Source organism: Diabrotica undecimpunctata, chromosome 6, assembly GCF_040954645.1.
Source record: "Diabrotica undecimpunctata isolate CICGRU chromosome 6, icDiaUnde3, whole genome shotgun sequence".
Lineage (NCBI taxonomy): Eukaryota > Metazoa > Arthropoda > Insecta > Coleoptera > Chrysomelidae > Diabrotica > Diabrotica undecimpunctata.
Genome location: NC_092808.1, coordinates 102,304,320 through 102,316,878, shown reverse-complemented (window position 1 = coordinate 102,316,878; position 12,559 = coordinate 102,304,320). Strand labels below are relative to the sequence as shown.

Sequence of the window (12,559 nt, the reverse complement as noted above, 5' to 3'; positions counted from 1 at the left end):
AACTTTATTTTTGTACCCCATATATAGGTAAACATTTATCAGAATACATTAAGGTAAATGTCCCAGTTATAGACACTGTCCCAGAGTTTCAAGAACATTCGCGATGCATCGAGTGAGAGAAGAAACAACAGGTCACGTAGGCGAATTAGAGGTGGGACAACTCCCGAATATTCTCGAACTTAATACTTTTGGTATATATATGACGCGATGTTAGAAGTAGAGTTTAGTTGATAAGAGAGTACCGAACTGTAAACTATAAATAAATATATTTATATAAATTCGAACCGTTCGTTTTATTTAATCTCGCTACAATAGAATTAACTGCAAATGATATTTTGATATCTCCTGATAATTATAACCCTACCAAACCAGTTTTAAATGATATTACTCTGGAAAACCAGAATAATTTGAGTATTCAGTGTAGTTCATCAACAGCAACTGATGCCGAAAATATTATCGTTTCGCTAGAACAGTCTAGCCCTAAGGAAAATCTACTAAATCAAAAAGTCCCTAATGATGTACCAAGCCCATTTAAGAAATCATTATTTTGGCCTGATACGCCAAAGCCCAAAAAGAAATCTAAAGAAAAAGTTCCTTCGGTTGCTACATCTCAAGCCTGGAAGGACTTTTACAATAAAAAAGTAAAGAAAACGTAACCGTCAAGAAAAAACGAAGGCAATTGAATAAGCTAAAAGAAACAAAATAGACAAAAAGCAGAAAAAAAAAACAACTGAGGTCTCGGATTCCAATTCAGCCCAGTCATCTATAATTATCATCGTAAGATATGATCATATTATATTTCCAGGGGTTGTGTTGAATAAAACCGATCGAGAATTCCATGTTCATGTATTAATAAAGAGTGTTTTAGGATGGAAGTTGCCGAGCACACCAGATGTACTCTGGTATCCAAAAGACGATAATTTGAAAATCATTAATGAACCTAGTATGGTGTACACTCTGTAACGAGGTGTATACTCTGTACCAGAGATTAAAGACTTCATTCAAAATGTTTCAAAGTGATTACGTACTTATTGTTTTATATTTTTTAATAAACTTTTTTAAATATTTCTTTATTAATAATTAATTACTTACACATTTAACAATATTATCGCAATTAATTAAAGAGGCAAGTTCTTACCTAAGTACTTTAAGCATTTTTCGTATGCTAAACTTCCTAGTGTCAATTACTGGGACATGAGATGTCTATTATAAGCACAGTTAAAAACTGCTGGTGTCGATTATTGGTACAAATGGTATTATTCTTATTATTTTATTTTTCGTTTTAAAGTATGAAATTTTCCGCCATTTTAGATCATACCAATTAAAAGTACAATAACCGAAGTTCATGAGGAGCAATATTAAAACAATATTGATATATTGAAAGTTTAATTTCAAACTTTGCCTCAACGTGTCAATTACTGGGACATTTATTAATGGTACATTAATTTTGGGGAGTAGTATATATATATATATATATATATATATATATATATATATATATATATATATATATATATATATATATATATATTATGATATTAAAATTTAGTGTTCATTTAAATAGAGTTACTGATTTTATAAAATTTAATCAAATTAACAAAACAAACAATAAAAATAAATTAATCAGTATTTTATTCAATATATACCTCAATGATCTTAATTACGGACGCCAAATTGTAAATCAGATGTTCAAATTTAATCTTAGGGTTCTTTTGTGAGTTCTGATTTATCTTTGTGTTTTAATAGTGTTCAATACATTCAAACAGAAATAGAAGAAAATAATAGAAATGCCAAAATGTTCGATATAATTAAAATATATTGATAAAATACATTGAAAAGTTTTATTACAAATATAAACAAACCGAATTCAAATATCGCGCTAACTCTATTTTACTTATTCATCTACCTTTTTTATAAATATATTTTCACAGTGCTGTCTGTTCTAAATAAATAATTTCAATAAATTAACACACATTTCCAAAATATACCTCTTAAATAAATATAAATAACTTTTAAATAATATTACACATCACATTTATTTCAACAAACATTCTACACAATACCTACTTTCTTAGTTTAGTTGTTAATATGTTTGAATTTTTAAAAGAAAGACAAGATATATTAGAGTCTATAGAGGAACCTCATTCTAATACAAAGATATCAAATCAATTTAATAAACCACCTAGGGAGTTTTATCCACGTTCTCAAGTAAATTTATCATTAAATGGAATTAAATGCAATCTATGTAAAGGTGAGCATACTATTTATACATGTAAAGAGTTTTTAAAATTATCAGTAAATCAAAGATGGGATAAAATAAAAGCATTAGAGTTGTGTTCGAATTGTTTACGAATTGGTCATGCCAAAAATACTTGCACTATTGGCTCTTGTAAAAGGTGCAGACGCAAACATAATACTCTTCTTCATTATAATTCAGGGTCTTCACATTCAAATAATCAATCAATTACATCAGAGTCAAATGAAGATAGAAACAATGTTGCTCAAAGTTCTTCAACTTATAACAATTCAGATATTTCTCAATCACCAATATTAATGCAAACACATTTTGCTTCTTCAAATGATCACAAAAAGAGTCAGTCAGTATTATTATCAACTGTTACATTCAATGTAAAAGATAATAAAGGTAATTTTCATACCTGCAGAGCTCTTTTGGATTCAGGAGCTCAATCTAATTTAGTAACTAAATCATTTTGCCAAAGATTAGGCTTACAATTAATAACAACCAATTTAGCTATTCTTGGTATTAATCAAACTGTTTCAAATTTAACAAAGAAAACTAATATTGTAATTTATTCTAAATTTAACAGTTTTCAACATAATATCACATGTTACGTAGTTCCTACAATTACTTCTTCTATACCATTAGAAACTATTGATATATCCTCAATTGATATACCAAACAATTTACATCTTTCTGATCCAGACTTTCATATGCCAGATAAAGTAGACATGCTCATAGGTGCAGCTCTATTTTGGGATTTGCTTATAGATGGCAAAATCACCTTAAGAAAAGCTGGCCCTATTTTACAGAATACAAAATTAGGTTGGATTATCTCTGGTAGATTCTCAAGTATGTGTCATCAAAGTTCTATTTGTAATTTTTCACAGAATATTCCTGAAGATGACCAACTAAAAAAATTCTGGTCGATAGATAAAATTCCTATTACCAATTCTATGTCAAAAGATGACAGTCAATGTGAATATTTATTCAGTCAAGATACATATCGCAATAGAACGGGACAATTCGTAGTAAAATTTCCTTTGAAACAATCTCCTTCACTATTAGGGGATTCTAAAGAAATGGCTATTCAACGATTTCTATCATTAGAAAGGAAATTCAGTTCAAAGCCCAAATTTTATAGTCTTTATAAGGAATTTATTAATGAATACATACAATTGGGTCATATGACAAAAATCTTAGACACTCAAAACATTTTAAATTACTATGCACCACACCATGGAGTCTTAAAAGAAAGTATTACTACACAACTTCGTGTTGTGTTTGATTTCTCATGCCCAAGCAAGTCTGGATATTCTCTTAATGACCTTCAATATGTTGGTCTCAAGGTCCAAAATAATATTTTTGATATCTTAATTCGCTTCAGACTATATAAATACGTAGTTTCAGCAGATATATCTAAAATGTATAGGCAAATTTTGATGCACGAAGATCACAAATCCTTACAACAAATAATTTGGCGAAACAATCCGAATGAACAATTTTCCACATATCAATTAAATACTGTTACATATGGTGCTACTTCATCCCCATATTTAGCAATAAGATGTATAAACCAATTAGCTATTGAATATCAAGAATCATTTCCTATTGCTTCTAAATCTATTCTTTCTGATTTTTATGTGGATGATCTTTTAACAGGGTCTGATGATATTATTGAACTCCAGGATAGATGTAGAGACATTTCACTCATCTTAAAATCTGCTCATTTTATATTAAGAAAATGGGTTTCCAATGATGCCCGTGTATTAAACAATATTGGTACATCTGACATTCCCAATGAAATTCTAAATATAGGAGAATCAGAAAGTTTTAAAACGCTAGGTATTCAATGGTCTAGCAAGCAAGATATTTTAAGGTATAAAATATGTTCCATCAAGCATGAAAATCATATTACAAAAAGGCAAATTTTATCTACCATATCTCAAATCTATGATCCTTTAGGAATTTTAAGTCCAGTGATAATCATTTCAAAAATAATTATACAGCAATTATGGTCACTTAAATTACCTTGGGATGAACCAGTTCCAGAAACTATATTTATCAAATGGTTTCAATTCTACAACCAATTGCCTATTTTAAATCAATTAAAAATTCCAAGACTAGCAGTCGGAAGAACCCATAAATTATTGGATCTGCATTGTTTTTGTGATGCATCACTACAAGCTTATGCAAGTTGCATTTACATAAGAAGTGTAGATGCTAAAGGTATATATCAAACACATTTACTGTGCTCCAAAGCAAAGGTAGCACCCTTAAAATCAATCACTATCCCACGTTTAGAACTACTAGCTTCATTATTAGGGGCTCAGCTAGTAGATCAACTTCTTAAAGGCTCTTTTCCATCAATTCCAATATATTTCTGGTCTGATTCTCAAATTGTACTGTGTTGGCTGAAAAAAGAGCCAAATCAATTGCAAACCTTTGTTGCTAATAGAGTTTCCAAAATTCAGAAAATTACTGAACCATATGGCTGCTTTTATGTTAACACCAAGGAGAACCCTGCAGATTTAGCTTCTCGGGGAGTCTTACCAGAAAATCTTGCAAATTCAAAATTATGGTTTTATGGTCCAGAATTTTTACATAAACCATTTACTCAATTATCTACTATTAATGAATGTAATCTAGTAATTCCGGATTTAAAGAAAGCATCTGCTATATTCACAACTAAAATTAAAGAGCCATCTGCTTTATTTCTACAATTTTCAACTTTTAATAAATTACATCGAGTAACTAGCTATCTTCTTCGATTTATTTCAAATAGCCGCAAAGCTTCAGAGCAGCGAGTATTTGGATGTTTAACAGTTTCAGAATTAAATTGTGCTCATATACTATTATTAAAATTGGCACAATTAGATTCATTCCATGAAGAATTTTCCTTGTTAAAATTACACACCTATTTACCTTCTAAGCACAAGTTTAGCAGTTTTGCTCCATTTCTAGATAAAGACAATTTAATAAGAGTTGGTGGAAGATTACGATTCACATCCTTAGAATCTAATAAAAAACATCCTGTTTTGTTGTCGTCAAAACATCCATTGACAAAACTTATCTTTGCACATAAACACTCAGTATTACTTCATCCAGGGCCTAACTTATTACTTTCAGCTATAAGACAATTTTATTGGCCTGTTGGAGGACGAAATTTAGCTAGAAAAATTTGTAACAGTTGCATGACATGTTTTAAATTTAACCCATCATTTGCTTCTTATCCAATGTCAAGTTTACCTGACAATAGAGTAACGCCATCTCTACCCTTTCAGTATACTGGTATTGATTATGCTGGACCATTCTCACTGAAGGACAAAAATGGTAGAGGATGTAAACTATTAAAATGTTATATCTGTGTTTTTGTCTGCTTTTGCACAAAAGCTATTCATTTAGAGCTAGTATCTTATTTAACAACAGATAGTTTTCTATCTTGTCTTAGGAGATTTATTTCACGTAGAGGAGTACCATCCGATATTTATTCTGATAATGGAAGTACTTTCATAGGGGCTAGAAATGAGTTAAATGAATTAGGTCAATTTTTGTATGCTAATCAAACTCAAATAAGCAACTATTCTTCTCATAAAAACATTAGGTGGCATTTTATACCTCCTTATACACCTAACTTTGGAGGTCTTTGGGAGGCTGCAGTAAAAAGCACAAAGCACCACCTAAAACGCATTATGTTAAATAAACAATTTATTTATGAAGATTTCAATTCTCTAATTGTTCAAATTGAGGGTATCCTAAACTCACGCCCACTGTATACCCTATCTAATGATCCCAATGATATTGAACCTATTACTCCTTCCCATTTTCTTATTGGTCTACCTATAACTACACTTCCTGATCCTGACCTATCAGAAGTTCCATTGAATCGATTAACTAAACCACAAGAGCTTCAGCGTATGTACCAGCAGTTTTGGACGAGATTTAAGCAGGAGTATATTTCCCAACTACATGTACAATATAAATGGAAGGATCCACCCACATCAGTCAAAGTTGGAACATTAGTTTTAATTAAAAATGAGCAGCAGCCGCCATGTAAATGGGGCGAATTCTTCAATTAATTCCAGGAAAGGACGGCATCTCCAGAGTAGCAGAAGTGAAAACCGCCACTCGTGTAGTGACCCGTTCTGTTAGACATTTGTGTCCACTACCATTGGAAAATGAGACACTATAGTGGTGACATTGACATTAGTGTATTAGTTTTATAAATTGGTTTAACTTTGAAGATTCTCTTCAAAGGGGGGAATTTATGTTCAATTTAATATTTTATTATATTATATTAATATTTTATGTCTGGCAACACTGTATTAAAAGTTTGCCTGTCAATTATATGTCAACTGTCGGAAGACATATCTCCTCCATATTTGTTCTTTTATAAGCACTGTAATAACAATTTTAGCAAGGCATTACACACGCCAATTTTGTCTATCGATGTCTATTTTTTTCCACCCTAATAAAACAATTCAAATTTAATCAATGTGTTCCTCAAGAACTTTATCTCTATTTGGTAAATAGTTACAATAAAACCGATGGTCACCCGTCACCAGTTTACCATAACAGTTTGAACTATGTTTTCTAAAACAATAAATAATAATCCTTGTATCGGCATGTAAGTAATATTTATTAGTTATTTATTTATTTAACTTTAATTTTACTAGATTGTTTTTTCACCTAATTTTTACTTTGTGTATTTAATCAGTTTTAAAGTCATATTTAATAATCACACACATATAATATTGGCATAATTGCTCTATATTCCTTACCAGACAGTACCTCAATACGGGTTTTTATTTCAGCATTTAGTTTACCATGTACCGTAGACCTGAAGATGCATATCAAATTATAGTATGCGAAACCAGTCGTTGGTGGTAGAATAAATTGATTGTGAGTAAGTCTTATTCTTATTTCTTTTTGGCTATTTGAAATGGATTCACAGAGGCAACATATTCAAGATTTCAATTAAAAATATTTGCGGCCAATTTTTAACCAATGTATTCTCCTATTCTTAAATTTATGTAAAAATGTGAGTTTGATTATCTACCTTATGAACGTGGTGATCCAGTGGGATCTTAGACTATGGGTTCAGATATTTGTGAGCTCGCATTCATAATTATCTGAAACTAGGCAACGCAATTGAAAAAATTCTACTTCAAATCGTACATCTTGTGGAAATATTTTCGGCGAGTAAAATAATATAAAAACTAGTATCTATATATAATTTTTGTTGATTTACTATGATGAATATAACAAAGATTATCATGAATGCTGCAGCTGTTTGTTGATAAGATATATAACCACTATAATAATATATATAATACCTGATAAGAAACATTAAAATAATAGAAACTCATAGATTTAACGCTGTGTTTTTCCAATAGATATGTAGATAATTTTATCTTTATCATACCGTAAGAAAAAAAATTACAATAACACTCTTTATTTTTTAAGTAGTATGACCTACACGTGCAGTTTACTTGTGACATTGAATAACAGAATATACAAATTTATGAATGAATATGAATTTTATGAACACACAGTACAATATTACAATCAGCCCAGTCTGGTTATGCAAACATCATCGATTTCACGGTAAAATTTTTCGCAGATATCTGAAGCTTTTAAGACATAGGTGGGGGTTACTAAATGACGAAAAGATGAAAAAGTACTCGTATTTTTACCTTGCGTTTTTTTTTAAATAATTTATGGTCACAATTTGACTTTTTGTCTATAATTTTTTCCCTTATATTTTACATAAACAATATTTATATCATTTTTTTATATCAAGAATATCTTTATTTTCCCGTTTTTTAAATTAAAATTGATCAAAAATTTACGGAGATATTTGCAAAAAAGCAGTTTTTTGCACTAATTTATAAATTTTATAAATTTTTTTATTAACATAATAAAATGTTATTAAAACATTAGAACATCGAGGATTTACCGTCTTTTAAATTTGTGTTAAATTTCCCCCCGATTGGTCAAATAGTTTAAAAGTTATTTAATTTATTTATCCCTGAGGCTAAATATTTAAACTATTAAACTTGCTATATTAATAATGCTAGACACATTCAGCAAATTTTATAGGATTCTTTAAGACTTGTCTTAAACTATCGCAGAAGTTAAATGCATATTGCGTTTTCATCGAAATTATTTACAAAATAAACGTTTGAAAAAGGGGTATGTTTTTTTACTTATAAACAATTGTAATAACTTCTATATTTTTCAAGCTACAGACTTGTACGTACAACCATTGAATAGCTGGTAAAAAAACTCACATTAAAAAAACCTTATATGACCAATAGGAACGAAGTTAGGGACTATATTTTAAAAAATCATATCTCCATTGTTTATAAACATTAAGAAGAATTTTGAATGAAAATCTAAACTTTATATTGAAACTTATAGCCATAAAATTCATCCAATTTTTCGAATCTTCCAGCCCTTCAAAACGAAGGTACTTTCGAAAGATCGACATAGGAAAGTGGAGGGGATAACTGTTTCAGCTCCGTTTTTTTTCCAGATTGGAACTTCAAATTGAATCACGTAGGAAAAATTTACATTATCTCGGCTTTCATTGCAGCTAGAAGTCTCTTTTTTTTTAATCTGGGGTAGCTCGTCAAAATATAAATAACTACATACCGGGAAATATGGGAAACCTTGGAAAAACTAAGTCCATTTGAAACTCACCGAAAAACTTAATTTTTTTTTAAAATTTGGCTGGAATAGTCTGTCGCAGTACCTACTAATAATGATGACATAATTTTTACCTTCAGGTAATTTTTTACACATTATATTATTATATTCTTTATATTAATTATAATTATTTACTACTTTGACGATCTATATGTTTATATATGTGTATAGGTATATGTACAGTACGAGGACGGTAAACACTTTTATTTATGTTTTTAGATCTAAATATCTCCAAAGATCACGGAGTATACCGTCCTCGTGTCCCTACATTTTATAATGTATTCATGTGAATAGGAGAAAGGTCATTCATATAATAGAAAACCGGTAATATATCTTAGTAGGCGTAAAAAAGGCGGGATGAGTAGCAGCTGCCACGCTCTAAAATTTTGTCAAAAATTTAAAAGACGGTAATTCCTCGATGTTCAAATGTATTAATAACGTTTTATTTTGTTAATAAAATTTATAAATTAGTGCAAAAAAACTGCTTTTTGCAAATATCTCCGTAAATTATTTATCAATTTACGGAGATATCAGCGAAAAATTTTTCGACCTTTTTTTTAAACGGACTCTAAATAGGTTCAGAACCAAGTGGTAGGTATATACATACAGAACTAAACAAATTATGAGTGATCTTTATAAAATGACTGTTTTATCGAGATAATGTGAACTTTATTTAGCTTTTGCTTATTTTGTAATTATAATATTTAGTTATTATTGTTGATTTCATGAAATATTTTTATTACAATAAGTAAAGCTTATGCATGACAAAGCATTATATTGTGTCAGCCAAACAATATAAAATAAGGAGAAATGTTGGAGCAAATAAAAATTGACATGTTATATATTATAACATCAAAGGTAAATTAGAGTTTGGATATTATTAATAGCTAAGTTCACTCTCTACTGGAATAACAGATCCCAAAATAGGCAGCCAAGTTGCCTGATTTCGACGTAATTTAAATACGAACGTCATGTGCCGCAACCACTTGGTCATCTGTAAAATTAAAAATATGCTGTCAATGTCCTCTATTTACTTAACACTGCCTCAATATACGGGTTAAACAAGAGTGATGAAGGAGAAAACCTTTTGTGTTGAGATTAGATATTCTTAATTATTATCTAAAATATTATATTATAATCTTAAATATATATTCTTAACTATTAATAACCCAGTTGAATCAAGGGGTATTGTCATTGACCTTTACAAGTAAATAAACATGCCGAGTAACGATGAACTAAAAACACACAGTGAGCGACCCCTGACGTAGCATTGCGAAAGACATGGTTGTTTTCATAAATATTACTTGAGTGTCTTTTATTATTAAATCAGCTACAAAACTAACGACCTAAGGACCATATCATAGATGTACCTACAACACATGGCGATCCTTCAAATTAAAAGTGATGAACAGTAAATGGTAATGGGGAGCGCATAGCATAGAAGGCAAAATTGTAAAACAGAAAATCAAAAGGGTAAAAATTTAGTTTATTTTACGAACACTTCCTTGTCGAATTTGTTTATAATTTTTGTTGTCGTTATGGATCTGAGTATAAGGTGTTATAAAGTACCAGTAAATTTTACCAGTAACCAGGACACAAGCCAAAAGAGAAGCAAAAATAAAAGAGGAACAGGAAAAAACTGAGTCTAATAAAGTACAGAGAGAAACGCACAATTAGACAAGGGTAGTAAGAAAGGTACTAATTTACTTAGTACCTTTCTTACTACTTAGCTTGTAAATTATCCATTCTGTTGTTTGAAGATTCTTAGCAATAATAAATGGTTTTATGCTTACAAAGACATATTGAAAAGTAAATTACTGAATCGTGAGTCTAAGCTTAAAATCTACAATACAGTAATTAGATATGGATGTGAAACGTGGACCTTTTCATGAAACTGATTGAAAGTTAATTTGAGAATATTTGAGCGCAAAATATTAAGAAAGATATTTGTAACAATCCATTGTAGCGCTGGTTCGTGGAGAATAAAAATGAACTATGAGCAGGATGAATGCAAAAAATGACTATTTGTTCGTTTAAGCATGAACTTTTGATTTTTTTTTCGTTTAAACATTTTCTTTATATGATTAAAAATGTGAAAGTTTTATTTTCATGAACAAATTCCTTATGTTTGATATTGAACTAAATACAGTTTGGTTTTATTTTGGGTATTTATTTGAAAAACTGGTTATTTGCAATAAACATTTTTTTTTTCGAAAAATCTGTAAATATGTGAAGCTAGAAACTTCTAATTTCCATTACTATCAACTCTAAGCTAAACTCTAAGTTAAACAAAAGAGAAAGGCAACAATCCAAGGAAATAATAAAAATTGAGACATGGAATGTGAGAGGTACTTACGAGCAGGGAGCTTTAAGAAACAGACAAAATTATGGAAGAAGACACAGCAGATATCCTTGCCCTGCAGGAAACGAAACAACTGGGAAATGAAATAATAAAAATAGGAAAGAACACACTGTTCAATAGTGGGGAGATCCATTTTAAAGTGAGATTCAGGGAGAAAGTACACAAAACAGTTGTAGATGTTCAACCAATATGACCAAATATTTTACTTGAGGGTAAGAGAAAAGTATAGGAAGATAAGTATCATTAATGCACATGCGCCCACTGAAGATAAAGATTTAAAAACCAAAACAAAGTTCTACGAAAAGCTAAACACTCTAATAGGGAGGGAATATACAGATATATGATATAAAAATAATTATTCAAAAGTCAGAAAGTCGGAAATATATAGAAGAATAACTGGTGGACGAATTTTACATAAGAAAACAAATGAAAATGGGAAAAAGTGAATAGAATTTGCTACAGAGAACCAAATGAAGATAGCTAGCACAAGTTTTGATCACAAAGACATTCATAAGGTAACATGGACTTGATGGAAAAGTGAAAAATCAGATAGATCATGCCCTAATTGAAAGCAAAGATGATAAGGCAATAATCGATTGCAGGAGTTATAGAGGGGCAGATACTAACAGTGACCATACACTAATAATAGCAAAATTAAAACCAAAACTACCAATAATTTCCAAACCTGTTAAAGATAGATTAAATTATCAATTAGAGCGCCTTCAAGAGAAGCAAGTAGTAAACAGACTAGAGGAAGAAATAAATATAAAGCTAGAGAATCCAGCCAAACAGGATATAGACGAAGAATGGCAGACCATACAGACAGCCATATCGGAAGCTGCGAAAAAAGTGAATAGAAAGAGAGCATATAAAAAGACGGCAAGACAGAATTGATAAAGAATGTAGGAATGTTTTGGCAAGAAGAAACAGGGCTAAACTACAAAGAGATAGGGAAAATACCCAAAATGCGATAGAAAACTTGGCGAGAAAAAGAGAAGTTAAAAGAATTTGCAGAAAAAAAAAGAGACCAGCTAGAAAAGCATAGAAGACGCCTATATAAACAAAGATGTAAAAAATTTCTACCAAGAAGTTTAGAAATCCAGAGAAACTAAAAAGAATAATCCACAGTATTGCAGAAACAAAAAAGGTTTGCTTCTAGGAGAAACAACAGAAAAATTAGTCAGATAGGCGGAATAGTTCGAAGATCTATTAAATACAGACCAACAAGAGGAACTCGACAGAAATAT

The 12,559-nt window shown here is 30.2% G+C and overlaps 1 protein-coding gene across 1 annotated transcript; it reads left to right on the top strand.

Moving 5' to 3' along the window:
• Nucleotides 1-2,088: 2,088 nt before the first annotated feature.
• Nucleotides 2,089-12,206, top strand: LOC140444550 (uncharacterized). The gene is made up of 2 exons (XM_072536311.1): nucleotides 2,089-5,581; nucleotides 12,007-12,206. Exons 1-2 carry the CDS (start codon nucleotides 2,089-2,091, stop codon nucleotides 12,204-12,206), a joined length of 3,693 nt encoding a protein of 1,230 aa, XP_072392412.1.
• The last annotated feature ends 353 nt before the right edge of the window (nucleotides 12,207-12,559 follow it).